General features: G+C 37.9%; 1 protein-coding gene across 5 annotated transcripts in view; it reads right to left on the minus strand.

The window, feature by feature from the left end:
* PLCB4 (phospholipase C beta 4) overlaps positions 1–17,943 on the minus strand; it is a gene marked incomplete at both ends in the record, with an annotated part of 92,604 nt that overhangs the window by 16,251 nt on the left and 58,410 nt on the right. For all 5 annotated transcript variants that reach the window (XM_081998067.1, XM_081998066.1, XM_081998065.1 and 2 more), the window contains 6 exons: positions 2,073–2,148; positions 6,609–6,724; positions 13,567–13,632; positions 13,754–13,803; positions 16,494–16,644; positions 17,085–17,173. In XM_081998067.1, the coding sequence (XP_081854193.1) occupies positions 2,073–2,148; positions 6,609–6,724; positions 13,567–13,632; positions 13,754–13,803; positions 16,494–16,644; positions 17,085–17,173 (548 nt within the window). The remainder of the gene's footprint in view (positions 1–2,072; positions 2,149–6,608; positions 6,725–13,566; positions 13,633–13,753; positions 13,804–16,493; positions 16,645–17,084; positions 17,174–17,943) is intronic.

The raw sequence follows: 17,943 nt of genomic DNA on the forward strand, positions 1-17,943 counted from the left end.
ACTTGGGCTGGATGTTTCTTCATGACAGGAAGACTTTTGTAGATGAAAAGGTCTCTTTGGTGCTAAAAGTGTACATGCACATAGCGACACAGAGCTGCACTGGAGGACATGAGCTGTAATTAAAGCTGAATTATGGTACAATCTGATTTCAAAATTAGTGGGCCAAATGCTGAGAAATGCTGAACAACTGTTAATTAATCAAACTCCCACTGTATCAGTGTAATGCATTCAGCATCTCAGAGTTTAATCTGATTTAATTGCACCTACCTTCATCTAGGAGAAAAGTTAATTTCCCTATGGTCTTGAGCACTGTTTTCCAACCTGTTGCTTGCAAACCTTTGAATGATCTCCAGGAATAATTCAAGGGCCCATACTCAGCAAGTGAAACAAAAGAAGTCTGTGGGAATACTAGAATCGGTACCTAATCTGCACGACTTTGATGGAACCACAATGAGCAAGATATTGAAAATCACTGACCTAGAGAAAACCACAGAAGTAGTGGTAGACTTGCAGAGGAGTTCTTCAAGAATTATCTAACACACAGAGGCTTGGTATTTCAAAGGAGCTTACATTTAAGTCTACTTTGAAAATGTCATCCTAAAAGCTGACATGGGAGTGGGCAAAAATCAATCTATTTTCCAAGTATGGATTAAATTGAAGGGAATCAGTTTGAAAGCATGATTTTAAAAGGAACAGAGCTCAGAAACTGCATATATTTGTGGAAAGGGAAAACATGAGTCACATTTATTGGATTTGCAAGATTAATGAACACTTGGATGTCCCTTGTGTACAAATCACACCTCTTAACTCCAGACTGTGAATGACACAGGTGAGAAGCAGAGATCACAGCAAAGAATTTTCTACACGATATAATTTCAAATTAATTTTGGAACTTCTGTCTGGATGACAGGGAGCTAGTGCTCCTCAGAGTTTATTTCACTAAGAAATGAATGAATTATCCTTTTTTTGAAGTTGTCAACAAATTTGCTTTTATTTAAAGAAATGGTTCTGGACTTTTCATAGAAGAAGGAGATAGGTAGGTAAGACAGTTCAATGGGATTTATTCCTGGGGATTTTCTTACATCTTTGGCTGAGCAGGCAGCAACAAGAAAGAAATCTGGTTTAGAAAGCCAGGATCTTCCACACATGAAATAGTAATACCAAAGCGTAAATCATGAGAAGAAAAGGTGGAAACGACCTTATTCTAGTCACAAACAAAAGCAGACACATCTTTGCATGTCTGATTCTTTTAACAGGTTTCAGCTTTTCGAGTAACTCTCCCGTACTGCAGTCAAGTCTCCTTGACTCTCTTTTACCTCCAGATCATTTTGTACATGGATGTGTCTTCTAGTGTACCTGCCACCCTCTAGTTCGGGTATCTTTCAGAAACTTGAAAGCATGTCAACAGGTGGTAGGTAAAACTTTCAAAGGAAATATGAAGTCGGTGAGCATAGTAGCGGTATAGAAGCATAGAGGAAGCAGCTCTAAGCAACTCAATGTGGGCCATGAATCGCAGCTTGAGAACAGCTTTTTCAAATGAACAGAGGTTGAGCCTCAGACCACTTTTATTCTCTAGCACCTTGGCAAAGACAATGCAACTAAGCAATGGAGGGAAAAAAAATATTAGAAATAAGAAGGCACTTTGTTCAAGAGCAACTTGGACTCCTCATTCCCTAAGAGACAGACTAGCAAGTGTGACTAGCATGGTGACAATGAGGGAAAATGAAAAAGGAACTTCTGTATGTCTGTATTTTGAGAAAGTACTTAGCATCCAAATTCCATACGAAATATATTTGTCTCTTTGTTTAGCTAGAACTGACACAAATGACCAGTTTAGTTTCATGAGACATGAATATGGCATTTTCTTCAATAATTTTAAAAGGGCAGGAAATTGACGGTGCTTTTTAAAATTTTGTTAAGAAACACTTTTAGACATTCAATTACTCCCATTCTTTTCAACACGTCATTATTGCTGAAAATCATTCATATGTTTCCAAGAAAATTAACTACCACTTGGGTCTCAAAATCTCTCTTTCAGATGTTGCATGTGTTAAAATTGGCTGTTTGCTTACCTTAGATTTGTGATCTGATGTTAGTGTCTGAATTTTAATTTCCGTTTCTTTCTTCAATTCAAGACAATTACTTCCTCTAAAAAAAGGAAAATTGCAAATGCGTGCCACAAGTTAAACATCTCCCCACTCAGTCAGCTCTTACTAATTAAAATGTTAATCAAAGTTGAAGTGCTGCAGCGTATTGGAATGAAATTATTTCTTCTGGCAATTTATTCACAACTTACAAAATATTGTTGGATTAATGATCATTCAATTCAAACACCACACGATTAATTCTAGATTGGCCCAGCAATCATTCTGTTGCTGAGGATATGTCAAGCATTTCCATTTATGGTACTCAGTTCCTTTTCCAGGCTTAAAATACCTTATGAAGAGAAACCAGTTTCTGCCTGAAAACTTACAGGCATTTTCATTGCCTTGCCATGACTTGATCCCCTGTTTTAAAGGTAATTTTTTTGCTACTTTTTTTAGTTTGAGGCAGAGAAAAAAAAGTCATTTGAATAATTACCTTGCAGGGCAATTTGGGCATACTAAATTTGATCACCTATTGAATGCATGTGCCTAAGTGCCCCTCTGTGAGAAAACAGAAGTGAATGGGTTGCAAAGAAGGGGGCCTCATTACCCTTGCAGACCACACCAACCCATGTAGATGAACCCAAGCCATTAGATACCTTGTATGACTTGGAAAGTAACAGATCGTGAAGACAGCCCTCACTCCTGCAATAAACTGAATAGAGCATGGCCTTTGTGTTTGGGTAAAGTTAATGGGGCTGAATGCAAGTTGCAAAGCTTGTTTAATGCAGGAGGAGTGCATGATTCCAAGGAACAGGCTGGTAAAATGCCTGCAGAGGGCCCATGCTGAAGCTCCTCTGATGTGCCTGTGGGGTAGGAGATGGATGACTCCTCTCACCCACACAATTTCCTTCCCTAAGCCCAATTACTTGGGCTGTGCACTGGGTGCAACATATGTACAGAAAAACTATTCCATTGCAGCTACAACAGGAATTTCAATTACTGTCTCACCAAAGTCAATACATTTTTGAAGGCTGACAAGCTCCATAAGTTTACCAATCTTCTTGTTCCTTTTTTTGCAGTGAAGGGTTTTTACAACAGAATACAAATTCACACATTGGAAGTCTCTGGTTTTTTGTCTGGAATAATACAATATATTGAGAGGAGCCTATTTTACCAGCACTGTAATATTTCTGTGTCGGATCATCCACTAATGAAAACTGGTGTGACTCCACTGAGTGGATAGAGCCACATTCATTTTATCATCTGAAGCTGTCCTAATAAGAATGGTTATTGCTTGACTGCAGTAACATTAATTAACCCATGTTTGCTCTAGAAAAGGAGATTTATGAAACTCTTAACAAGTTTAAATCCTATTTTAATATCAAAGTACTGCTAAACTTACAGAAATTAGCAGAAAATTTTATCATTAAACATGAGCAGGAAAGTCCTTACTGAAAATATCAGTGTTTTCACTACTAAAATGTGCCTTGTGTTCTCAAGGGCCACCAGAAGAACTAGTAATTTATTTTCTAGTCATAGCATGGAAATTTTTGTAGGGATTTCTAACAGTCATTTGACACTTCGGAAGCAATATAAAGGCATAGAGACAGGTTCTGACCACTGTTAAGTCTGCCTGGAAAAAAAAAAAAACCCAGCTGGAAAGAAAGTGTCTTTGATTATATGTGGATAGCTACTATCAGAGTCTGGCTATAATTCATATACGATTTGTCATACACTACAAAAGAGACTGCTTCTTAGGTGAATCAAACATATTTTATGCCAAATTAGTCTAATTAGTTCAATCACTGGACTTTGCAAAATCCCAGACATCAAAACCAACAGATGATCCCTTCTCTGGAAATGCAGCTTTCATTATATCCCAAGGTAACTTCCATCCAGGCTGGACATTGAGAGTTGTCCCCAGCTGCAGTGGCACAGTCCATGGTTAAACCACTGAGTCACAGCTGGGAACAAATACCTAGGGACAGCCCAACCCAATGTCACATGTCCATGCTCACGCACACACATACACTTGAATTTCTGGACAGTCTCAATAAATCATACATATCCCCATAAGCCTCTCTGAAATTTGTAAGCATTTGAAGTGTTCAACAGAAATAGCACAGGGAGCAAAATCCTGCCCATCTGTCAGTGAATTAGCATGTGATTAAAAAATTCTACTTTGCTGAACAATATGCCGTTGACATTTGTCACACCATGTGGCCGAAATGGACCACGAAAAACTGCACAACAAAATCAGAAGAGAAAGTCTTCCATACACCTATCAAAAAGCTTTTTTTCCAGGAAGTATCTGATAATTTCAATATGAATGCCTTGAAAACACATTTTACATGTTCTTTTACAACTTTTATTGCTTGTAAAAGTTCCAAAATGATAGCCAAGGAAATGCAGCATGTCCTGTACTCACTGAACCCAAGACCCCTTATTCCTCAGATCATTTCAATTCAATAAAGTCTTTCAATGTGTTCATTTTTAAGCATGTCCTTAAATATACTGCACAGGTGGGGTGAAGAGAAGCGTATGCTTAAGTACCTTGCTGAATGGGCTTTCAGGGCTGCATACACAATGACCCCAAAGGAAGCCCTTAAAACACTTTGATTTAAGTGTTTTCAGAATTCAGAATTAAAAAGTGTTTTCACAGGAAGTCTGCGCTGATACTGGATTTGATCTGGCTGTTAATTGGATACTAATAGTTATTCTTGAAACACTGAAGAGACCGAGAGCTCCGGAGTCCATGGGAAATATAGTCATGGCGAGGAACAGTGTTTGGCTGTGTATTGGATCTGCTTCTGGAGTAGTCGTTTCCAACTTTTTTTTTTGTTTTAAAAATTTTTATGATAATATAAAACCATCATAAAGGCTTTGGCATCCACGAGAGGAGTGTTATAAAATTAAAAAAAAAGACACTGCAAGCAGCCAATGAAGTGATCTCAAACTGGGAATCAAATTATCAACTACTTTTATACTTGTCCCATTTGGGGTTACTGTGGAAAGCATTGTTACCAGCGTTTTCCAGTATTTACTGCACAGAGACAGCCATTAGCATCCTTAAAACTTTCTGACGCACCCTCATTTGCTGTTTTGCCTAGACAGGCAGAGGCACTGGCTTCTTCTCAGGCCAACAGGAATACTGATTCATGACTCTTCTGATAGGAGATTCTAAAATACCAGAACATGGGGAAGCCTTTCTCCCCCCACGGTGCAATGTCCAGGGCTTAGTTCACTGCCACTGTACTAAATACCCTGATTGTAATTATAAATCCAGCTATATCAATAACATTCTTCTGTGTTATATTCAGTGGAAATTGAAGCAAAGCCACATTAAATTAATCAGTCCTGTAGCTGTTCCCTCTCTGTTTGGAGAAGTAGTAATTTTCTGGAAGGAAATACTTGTATTAGAAGTATGTGGGTGCTTACAGTTCTCCTTCCTTGGACAAAAAACCCAACATGAGCTTTTTAAAGAGTTTGTGAGCTTTTGGTAGTTTTGTGAGAATTCTCCTTACCTTGTTTACTTCTGATAGTTCTATTTTGTTCCACTGCAAGTTTATAACATGCACACTCTAAAACCACTACCATTCCAAAACGTATTTGTGGAAGAATCCAACGCCAAAGAGGCATCTATGTTCAGTATTCAGTGAATGAGTTTGTTGCCAATTGTTGTTGCCAGATGAAAACAATATGAAATTAAGGCTATTAGCATAGCTTGATAATAGAACTAAATAAGTAATTCCTGCTTTAGGTCACAGTATTATAGTATAAACTGCTGTTTCGATGAAATGTCAGTTATAGGGTGAAAGGTGAAGAGGAGAAACCGCTGCCAGATTACACAACAGCAGCAAAGCAAGAGCAGGTCTGCTATGTAATTCCAAATGGGACTGTAAGAGGGACATTTTATTAAAGTCACCAGTATCTTCCAGGAACTTTTTTGCGACAATTAAGAGATTCACACGGATAACGTCCCAGGCCATCAGCTACTGCAAACCAGAATGGCTTCACTCAAGTCAAAGGAGTAATACTGATTCATCCCAGCTGAGGATCTGAAGGGTTTTTTCGTTAAAAAGAAACATCAACTTGACACAACAGCAAAAATCTGTTATTCTAAAATGTTCAGGATTTAGAAGCCAACTTTTTCCCCCAGATCAAATCACTGCTACTTTCTGGTTATTAGAACTTTTGAGCACATTAGTCTGCTCTCACTGAACACAACAGTGGCATTCCCTGGGGAATGCAGTGAGACCAGTACAGATCACAGAAATAAAAATTTGAGGCAACTCCTTCACTTTTACAACTCTGATAGTAGAAGACTAGAGAAAGGCAAAGTGAGTACATTTATGGACCATTGCTGGAGATTTCAAGCAGCTCATACTCAGTTTGATGCAGGATGCTGGTTCAAGCTGCAACTCATTCATATGAATGACCTTTTTATGAATGTTTTATTCCAGCCCACAAAAGCATAGAATTTATTTTAAGTCTAAAGAAAATTTTAAAATAATATCTTACCCCTTCTTCTTGATTGCCTTCTCTAACATTTTCTCGTATGATACCTTTTCTTTATCATATTGTGCCACTATTTTGTCAATTTGTGTGCAGTGCAACTTCTGCATAGCGCTGTGCTCCTGGAAAACAGTAGGACCTTACAATTAGGTTGCTGGATTTTTAATGTTTAGTTTTCTTACAGTGTAAAAATATCAGTGTACGAACAGATAATTTTGCCAACGGAATTTAATCTGGTTTAGCCATCTGGTATTAAAGGTCCCAGATACTCCACCGCAAGTGCTAAAACAGTTCTTCTGTTTGAAAAATGAAAATCTGTAGCGGACCTTAAAAATATGGTATACCTTAAAATAAAAGAATGATGGGGAAAAAAAAAATCATCTTTTTGAATAAGCGTCCATTTAAGTACAATGTAAAAAAATGAGATTTACAAGCTCAGATCATATCATTCAAAGTTTCTGAATGCAGAGGAGAACAAAACTCAACCCAGTCCCCCCTTCTTCTGCGTACCTCATACTGAATACAGTGCTAGCCCCTTGGCCACTGCAAATCAAATAGCTTCAAGTCCAAACATTAGCTAAAAATCAAATCATTAACAACTGACATTCTGAAGATCTGTCCCGTGACCCCTAATGACAGCTGCAATCTTATCATTACGATATTCTGCCTTGTTGCAGAGCATCTCCTTCTGCAAGCGATAGTAAGCTGTGCAATATGACTTTCAACTACACATGCAGACTGCAAATAACCATTGCTCCTTGTTTTCCGCCCCCAAACAATACGGCATATGCCAATAAACAGGACATACAGAGCTACCTGTGGAGTATTACACATCACTGCTAACACGCTATCACTAGTATAGTTATGTGACTTACGCTGGTGAAGTGGCAGAGGAGGTTATCTATGGAAGAGGAGGAAAAAACTTGCCACGATGAAAAGATGAATCACTAACGCATGTTACATACTTGGATCTAGCTTACAGACAGTTCCTTTCCTCTACAAGAGTGTACCAGAAACAACACACTTCACTTAGTGCTTACATGTGTAGACTTCATTATTGAACTTGACTTCATATTCTGCTTTATCAGAACAGCTGCTCATAATGATGCAAATATTTCACTACCACAGAGAGCACTATATATTGAATTTGCATTACAATAGGAAAAATAGTTGTTTGTTAATTTACGTTATTTTATTAATATCCAATTGCTCCACATTTTATCTAATCGTGACAAAAAGCTTTGCATTAATTAACATGGCCTCTTCTAGGACTTTATTTCTTTTTATAGTTCATTTTGCATTTACTCTACCCTCGCTATTCTACTGCTCTTTATTATTTTCTACACACCTGTGTTTGCCTTATCACTGTTTCTTCCTCCAAAAATACTAATTAAAGACTTTCACATTCGCTTTTACCAAAACATTAATACAAATGTTGTGACGCTTTTAAAAATCTAGCCCTGGCCTGTATCCAAGCACTCCAACATCTGCCAAGCACTGCCCTGGGGAATGCGTACAGCTTCCAAATTTTGTATTTAGAGTGGGAAACTGAATTCTCTGCTCTACAGAGGATTTAAAGAGAAACAAATAGACTCCATCAACATTAAAACATGCCAGCTTCACCAGGGAGTATTTACACTGACTAACCAGGTAGGAAAAACTATGGACAGTGAAAAGAATGACATAAGCTTGACAGCGCCAGCCAGCCACAGGTGAAGTGACTGAAAGCATCTCTCAAACTACTCACTCTCCCCTAGATGAACAGAACAATACAATTCTTGCTATAAAAGACTAAGCGCAAACATGGCAAAGCATGTGACACTCCTCCATAATCTGGGAGGGCACATCACATGGAACTGCATTTTTTTCTATATACTTTTGCCTCAGGACAACCATGATTTAAGCCTTCTCTCTCTATCACAAACCCACTGTAATCTTTTGCTGACTTCCCTCTACTGCTACTTACTGTTCATGCACAACTCTATCTTGTATCTGAAACAGATATATTGGGGACCATAACCCCCTCATTTCCTTCCCTGGTCCTCTCCCCCATCCAGTTCATGGAACATGCATTTGTTTGTGCACAATATAAACAGAGCTGGCAGAGGAAGATGGGCTACTAACAGCTCCTGCATCAAGGCACAAAGAGTACTAGGAATCAACTCCCTATCAGAGGTTCCTTGAATTATGTGACTTTAACCCTTGGAAGACTATTTAAAATGGGTTAGCTGATGTGAGTTTGATTTTCTGTCTATGCTCAAAGGGAAATTCATCACAAACTTCTGCATCCCAAACTTTTGTCAAGATTCTAAGAAATATGAGTGATTTCGCAGCACCTTAAAACACTCTCAGTACTTTTTGTTTTCAGATGCAAACAAAGTTTCAGGTGGTAACATGTTCTAGATTGATTGAGAATATGTTTGAAGACAAAAGTCTCCTCAGCTAGGTCTCTCATGATTTCCTCAAGTCCACTGAATTTGCAGTTTGAATCCACACGCGTTTTAGATGAATATATTCACAAATTACATTTAATGTTTATATTACAAACTGAAGCCACAGTTCAGCCAGGGTTCTGAAAGGCCACCTAACTGATTACAGCAAAACTCTCCCTTGAAAAAAAGTAACGTTCTTATTTAGTTCCAGTAAACAGGGGAAGCCTTATAGCCCATCTACCTGTCATGCCATTCCAGATCACTTACCTAAATAGTACTGAAGATCTAACTTGGTAAAAAAAGATATAAACCAATGGACACCATTCAGATACATCAGCCGTTCTGCAGCTGCACAGTAATATCCATACTGTGAGACTGAAGTTGCTTCAGGGAATGTAGGCAGGAAATACTTCATTTCAAAAGCTGCCCAGTGTAGGTGTATTTATGAACACATTGTTTAAAGAAAAACATTCTGCAATATGCAGAAGTAGCTGGAGATATTACCTTAAAATCACCAAAAGCACAGGTTACCAGACCTAAGATTCAAGAGACAGTTATTCCTAACGTGGAATGTTTAAAAAATGGTGATCATGACATTGAATATATGTATTTGTGCCACTACAAAAGTATTCGGTTTTGCTTGTTGGCAGTCCTGTCTACCAGTGTCAAAAAGGTGCATTTCACACATGTGGATTTTACACAGACCCATGAAGGATAGAATATCTCTGTTGCTTTCCGTATTTTTGAAGATCTTGCTGCAACTCCCTTACTGCCCCTTAAATAATGGCGGTATTACAGATGATGTAAAAGAACACAAACCACACATGGGCCAACAGTTTCAAACTCCTCGCAGCACCTGCTAATCTACTTTAAAGTGACAGAACATGACTATGATGAAATCTGTCATGCAGACAGAATCACAGGGGCTTGGCCTTTCTGGTACCAGCTTCTCAGATTTCACTGGTTCTTGTGGCACCTCAATAATCTCAGGCAGTAAGATAATGCTGACAGTTGTTTCTTTACAAGTAACGCTTTTTCCAAATTTCCTTTGTGAATGTGAGGATTCTTGAGAAAACTCACTCATTTCTTGACAGGGACACTTACTCATTTTTTCCTCTCCCAGCCTATAGGACCAGTTTTGCTCACTGTCCAACAGATGACAAAGAATCTGCCTGAAGAGTTAACTACAAAGATTTACATACAATCCTTGCAAAATGTTACCCCCTAAAAATGCTGTATTTCTCATGCTATCGTAAAAGAAGTCTGTGTTATCTTCCCACTCCTGGCTTCTTCCCCCCCCTTTTCAAAAAACTATGTCCCACACTCTTTGCATATCTGGCAGACCTACACTGTTTTCTCATGGTGACCTGTCTCCCTCCAGATTCAGAATGCCCTGTTAGGTGAAACTAGTTCACAATGCAAGTTAATGGCTGAGGTTTGGATCATGTTCTTTGCTCACAAGATCAATCATCTGTTCTTTAGCAATCCCAACAGCAGCATAATGCTACCTCAGTCATACTCATGCAGGCTTACCTTTTCAGAGGCTAAACCAGCCTGGAGAATATTCACTCTCCCCGCTTCAACTCTCTCTTCCTTCACAGCCAGGCCACAAACTAACCAAAGGATTGGGTTCCAAAACTAGAGGCAACAGCTCTGTTGCATAACTGAACAGGTTCTTCTGAAGTGGAGAAACTATACTTGCACACTGACTCTGAAATTAAACTTGCTGTGAAAATACTGCCACTCTCAGTATTGACTACAGTTTGTCCTGCCTTTAATTTCTACGCGCTCTATTATTCCCTTACAATCTTTTGGGATTTCTTTAAAAGCACTGTCCTGTCTTGGCAGAGCTTTATACATGTACCTTTTACATCATTCTCAATCCTGAGTAAAATCTCAACTCTTAACTATTCACAGAATTTGTGAAATGCAAAATTCTGCATTTTTTTGCAAGCCATGAATCTGACATTAGGGAATAGGAAAATTTAATTTAATCAGTCACAGACTGGCTGCCTAGTAATGGTGATACTAAGAACAGTGACTCTTCTGCAAATCTAATGATCTCTACCCTACTTAGACTAGATTTCTTATTTTTCCTACACAAAAGTGAACAAAGGAACAGTGAAGATTGTATCTCCACCTGCCCAAACACCCTTGTCTTAAAAACAACAGATTAATAACAACATCATCATAAAGTGAAGCCTCAATATGTGACATCTGTGTGTGTATTACAGTTGTAAGGACCTATGCCATGTAGGAAAAACAAATTAGTGGTAATATGCAGAGGAATGTTAGGAGAATTTTATTGTGCCACTGGAGTCAAAATGGCTGAAACACTGAACAGAAGTAAATAAATATAGTATCAAAGAAGTACACAGACAGAGAGCATTGCATCCTGAAAAGACTCGCACCAGTTAATTTTTGTATTAATCTGGAAATGTTGTCTCTCTAATAGTCCTATACCCTAAGAAAACAGAGACTGACATTTTTTCATACAGAGCAACCAAGCTCTGCCAGCCAGCATTTCAGTGGAGCTGCCAATACTTCTCTACACTGAGTGGATGCTGTCAGTAAAAGGGACCCTTACTGCTGTCGTCTTCCTCAGCTAGCTCTGTCCAGGGCTGCCAGATTAGCTCCTACACCTTCGCCTGCTCTGTCTTCCACACTTGCATGCATTCGTTTTCCATAACACATTTTCCAAGGCCAACTTTAGATGGAAAAGTATTGGACTTTTACCTCCTTAAACAACACAAACAATTCCCTTCTGTTTACTTATTTCTCCAGATTTCTGGACTGTCTATGGTTAAATGAGAGCCAACCTATTTCTGGAACTTTTAAGTTCAGTCTGCTTAATACACAGGCTTCCTCAAGCTGATCATGGGTAACTAAGCGCATAGCTCTCCCGCTCCATCCCAGCTGATAAAATGCATTAAAAACAGTGATGAGTACACCAAGCACTTCCCTAAGATCATCTGTGAGTTAATATGGCCACACTTTCCTGCTCAGACTCTCCTCTCCAAATTCAAGAAGTTGCCCTTACTGGAGCCTTCAGCAAGACATGCTGTAGACAGGCACTTTCTTGTTAGCACAGGCTTGCACTCTGTACTTAAGACCAGCAGGACACAGGCTGGCTCAGACATAAAATAGCTGTGCTTGAGCTAATGCTGAAAGCCCTTGTGAGTGCACAGCACTTTCAGACTGTGGCTGGCAATTTTTTCCTCAGATTAGAGGAAGCAAGTGCAAGCCTGAACAGATGGATCAATTTTTTTAACATTAGCAAGTTGCAGTCTTGGCTAAGGTATCCTTACACTTCTGTGGGTCACATGTATAAGGGACATAGATCATTGAGTATGGCTGTTTTCTACGTAACCATGGTACCATTTTCATTTGCTATATTTGCTATATTTCATCTGCTGCTATAGCAAACTGCTGGATGTTGCCCACTGAATGACAAAGTAGTGTTTAAAAATAAGAAGCCGCCTAAAAGATCAACGCTATGAAAGTCTAGAAACTGTTCATGCCCATAAGTGTGAATGACAGACACTTTCACTTCAGCATGGGCTTTACACATAACACTAAAATGGAGAAATCACTCATTTCCCTTCCGCACAGAGTCAGTAAGGTGTCCGAAATGTAACTAATTTTCTTATACTATTAATACTATACTACTAAGAGCCCCATAAAAGTGCCAATTATTGAAAGTAATTTCTTCATACTTCATTGTACAGACACAGAGACCCACACCCAAACAACAGTCATGAAAATAAACACAAAGACTGATATTAAAAATGCCCAGGCAACTATATTACGTCACATCTGCAATGAAACCTGCAATCCAAGAGAGCAAGGGAATAACTGCCCCAAAAGCCCAGAATGGATTTGTATATATTGCCAAAATTCAGAACTTCAGATACTTTCTTCACTTGTTATGCCTCTTTCTGTAACAAGAGCAACGGTTTTCTAATGATAAAGGGCAGGAGAAAATTGGCTGTGATTTTCTAATGTGTACTTGTGGTAGTGTTGTACGTATTTGGGACATCACTGCCAGCAGTACCAAGCAAAAAGCTGACTATAAAGTGGTTACCATAGACATAAATGAGGAGGAATAGGACATTTCAGTTTTCAATTACACATTCCAGTACTCTTTGGCAATTTTGCAGTTTCTCCAGTGCCTTCCTTTGATGCAGCACTCGTCTCATATCATTACTGCCTTTTTTTCCAAGCTGCCTGTCAATATGTCATGCAAGAGTGACCTAGATAAAATCATTACCTGAAAAAGGTGAGCTTTGGATGCTTATGTGGGTCAAACAAATGTGTGCTGAAGCTCAGGGAGACATACAAAGGGTTGCTAAAGGGAAAATTTGCTCACTGGAGCGTACTTCAGAACATTTAAAACACATATGCCTTTCTTGGTGGTTCAACTGCTGTTCCTTAGTTATTCCCTACAATTGAATTAGAAGCTGCTGTACTAGTAAATGCAGTAACTTTTTTCAATTAGAGTGTGCCGCTCAGAGAGCTCTTAATGATCATACCTTTGCATGTTTCTTCTTTAAGGCATTCAGCTCTTTCTGCTGTTTCTTTAAATGCTTTATATAAGCCTACAAAAAGAGAAGTCGGATCAATTTTTCTGTGATCATATTGACTTTAATCAGATAAAATCCTGGCTACTTAAAACAAATAATTAGAAACACATCTTGAAAAGCTTCTGTCCATACTTACCTTCATTTGCTTTAAATCTTCTATCTTCACTTGAGGAATAAGGTCTATACCTAGGAAGGTATTGATACAGTTTATCTAAAACTTCATACATGCTAGTATGTCTTATACTTTCAAATTTGAGTTTTACCACAGGAACCTACATTTAAGTTTGCAATTAATTAATGTTTTTCACCACATAAAAAACAATCGTGGGTTAATGAGAAAACTGTTCATCAATATATAGCTAAGGTACAGTTAATTTCTTTTTCAAATGCAGTGCTCAATTGATTGCCTTGTAAAAAAAAAAAAAACAACAACAAAAAACCCCCCAATGACTGTATTTTAATCTCTTACAGTTCTGGACTGAAGTGTCAAAACACAGCAATCTAAGAATTGAAAAAGCTCCTTTTCTGAAAACACAGCAAACCATTTATGTACATTAAAATTGAACCATGTAAACTTCAGAATTCTGGTCCATAGCTGGTGATTGCTCTGACGCAATCTTTTTCAGGGAGGAGGCATCTTGGGTAAGGTTCTGCATGACTATATAAAGGATTAACTGAGGTTAGGTACACTTCTTCCCCTCAATTCAAAACACAAAAATCGTAGGAGTGAAAATTTACCTTCAGTCTGTATGTTAAAAAGGTAAAATTTGCATGTTGGTTAATAACAGGCTATGGGAGCTACAATACACTAAGGAAATCTATCATACAAGACTAACAGTACTATTTAGATGAATGAAAATATATTTTGATCACCTTAACTATCATGCAAACAAAAAACAATTTAATTTCATGTTTATGCTTTAATAAATGTTTCGTGACAGACTATGATTTTTTTAAACTACTAAGCACATCCTATAATATCATTAATAAAAATGTCAACGCAATGCCATGAGAGTTGTAATGCATAGGTTTTTTCCAGACTTTTTATACAAAAAAGTTTGCCTGTACATAGATATACTGCAAACATATTTAGTTAACTGCTTTTAATAGTGTCTGTGGACTGTAAGATTTCCCCTGCCTTGAAAAGGACTTTCTGCCTTTTAAGGTGAATTTAACTGGAAAATATTCTTTGTAAAGGAAATTTTACAAATTTCTTTGTAAAAGAAAAAAAAAAAAAACGGGGGGAGGGGAGTAGGCAATCTCCTTAGGGAACACAATTTTTTTATTTTCTTAGAAGCATAAGATTCTGCTCAATTATATGGTATTAACATTAGCCTAGTAAATGACACTGGAACAGATTTAGGCACAGATAGAGGCTGAAGTTTTCAAAAACACAAGTCACTTAACTATTACTGGAAGTCAGAGAACAAAACCCCCAACATTCTTGTGCATTTGAATGCCTTCCCCAGACACCTTATCTTGCTGGATACGTAATTTCTAATAGCGAGGTGAGTTGTATATTGTAATAATGGTAGAATTATTCAGATCTTAAAAGATCATAGAGATAAGTAATACAAAATAAGGATTGTTACATGGGATGTAAGAACGAACAGCTCTATTTTAACATGTGAGAATATGGATTTAAATAGTTGCAGACAAGAATGTGTAAGTACTGACATCTCAGTTTAAGACCAGGGCTGCATCAGGCGTGCTGTGTTCTAAACAAATTTCCCCAGGATTTTATTTTAAAATGCAGACTAATTTACTTTGTTCACCAGGTCTGACTCCATGGCAACCAGGAATTAGTTGCCAACCCCAGAAAATTTCATGCTTAATTAATGCACAATAAAACTAATACTTGTGCATCTTGGTGATGATACATGAAATACGAAAACACCTCACTGCATAAAATAATCTGGGTTTTACGCCAGAGAAGAGCTGAAAGAGTTCAGGTGCCAGAAAAAAACTGTTTTATTGCCAAAAGTGACTCCAGAGAAATGGCATCTTGTTTCTCAAGAGATCCCTTCACATGTGTGTATTCAGCCATGTCTGCTTCAGTTTAAGAACAAGAGCAGTCAGTGCTCCTTTTCACTCCTATCAATCCCTTTGGGCCAAGGTGAATGAGAGAGAGTGAACCAGATTCTAATTCTTGTGGCCCACAAACAGAAATATTTATTGTGTTTCATTCAGTTGTACAAATTTGTTTTCTCATTTAATCTTCATTACCTGTCATGATATGTGACAAACAAATAATCCCATTTCACTCTTCAAGATGATTTTGTAGAGTGAACGGTGACTAGTGACAAACAAATACTTATTCTCTTATAAATGAGCCCATTTAATATGGATTTTTTTTACAATAAACATGCCATTTCCATAATCACTATTCAGAGTAGAACCACACATAGAAAACATTTTTAATTGTTGGGAAATCTCTACAGAATCCAATGAATTCTAAATACCTTTAATTACTTAAATCTGCAACTCTGCCAAGGGATTTGTGGAGGGAGGAAAAAAGCAGAAGAGTTTCTGTGGAGTATAGCAGAAATCAGTCATTCCTATTGGCATTCCTCCACAAGATCTTTAGTAAACAACACTCCCAGAGTCATGCAGCTTACTACTATGAGTAGTTAGTATACAGCTACACAAAGAGGTCATTTCATAAAATAAAGCTGTATTGGCTTTATACAGCCATTTTAGCAATATACAAAATTTATTTGCAATTAGACAAAGACCACTCTCAATGGCAGAAGAAGTTACCTTCTAAGAGGGTAAGAATGAATAGAACTGTAAAACTAAAATTGAGTAATGAGTAATTCTCTGTGACTTTCTGGATCACTTCAGAACTGAGAGGGTGGCACATGATTTTTGTCTACCTTTTTTAGCATCGGTCCCCGATCCAAAGCCTGCGGTGGTACTGGGTCGAAGTTCAGAGCTACTCTGAGGTGTTACGTTGGCTTTGGCGTTATTGGCTTTTCCTTTTCTATCATTCTTTGAAGTGTCATTTGGTACATCAGCTATATCACTCTGAAAGAAACATTTACATCATAATAAATTAATTGTTGTTTTACCTGTAGTATAAACATTGGGGTATGGGAAATTTCTGAACTTGCTTACTTCAAACATAATTGAGAAAACTGCAACATACTTTCAAACAACACTATACTCAGTAAAGTATTTGTAACCTATTTTAAATGGCTACCTACTGAAATATGACTCCTTTCTCATTTCTTAAAATTTCTATTTCCAAGGGCTGCATTAGTATGATCCGTGAAAAGTCAGTGAATGGTATTTCAGTACATATTAACTAACATAAGTCAATATATTTCAGAGCAGGACAAAGAGGCTTATATTTGAAAACAAGAAATGATACGGTAACATGCATCCATTGGAGAAGGACCAGTTTACTTTAAAAAAAGAACATAGCATGTTCTTTGGGCTGTGCTTGTTCATTAAGTTCTACTTACAGTTTCAATACCCATAGCTCTCATTTGGTCTGCTCTTTTTTCTGTGATAGACAAAAACTTCTTTGGATCTGATAAAGCATCTACAATATCTGTAAAAAAAAAATAATCAACTTTTTATGATCTTCTGAGGCATTTGGAAATTAATCTTTTACAAAAGCTCTGTTCTACCCATTAGGAGCCATGGCTTGCAACAATAGTCCAACCTTCCATAGCGAACTTGGCGAGACTGAAATCGCTCATCACCACAGCGCTCGAAGACACTAGGAATGTGAATCAGTTTATAATGTACCAAGGGAGTGGTATTAATCCAGGTAGCTTATGTAGGAAAAACACACTGACTCCATGAGACCGAAGTTATCCTAACTTACTCCCAGCTCATGACATTAGAATTTGAGACCAGAATGGGAGCTCCTGAGCCACAAAGCACTAGCAAATTTGTCTCTCTGTTATTTGAGGGGGTGTTGACTGACTTGGGACTGCAGGGAACTGCAGAAAACACTGTTGTATTTCCCAGCCTAAATAGCAGTTTCAGATGGGTGGTTAAAGCAATAGGGGAACTCTGTTCTCACTCGCCTTTGTGATGCTCCATATCTGGAACATGACAAGCTGTGAAATGGCTTTTCTATGAACCATAATGATCAATATTGAGTCTTGCATGTGACACAGTACCACCAGTGGTATCACAGCACTACGCAGCACTAGATACCGTATAGATTATTGAATTTGTTTTCCATATGCAGTGGTAAATGTGCGAGCACAGGTTTAGAGGAAGACAAAGACGCATGAATCTTTACTCGCACATTGAATAACCCCTTTCCATGCTTAATTTCAACAGTCAAAGAATTCACCAATGGCAAAG

This window comes from Phaethon aethereus, assembly GCF_964289735.1.
Source record: "Phaethon aethereus genome assembly, chromosome: 3".
NCBI classification, from domain to species: domain Eukaryota; kingdom Metazoa; phylum Chordata; class Aves; order Phaethontiformes; family Phaethontidae; genus Phaethon; species Phaethon aethereus.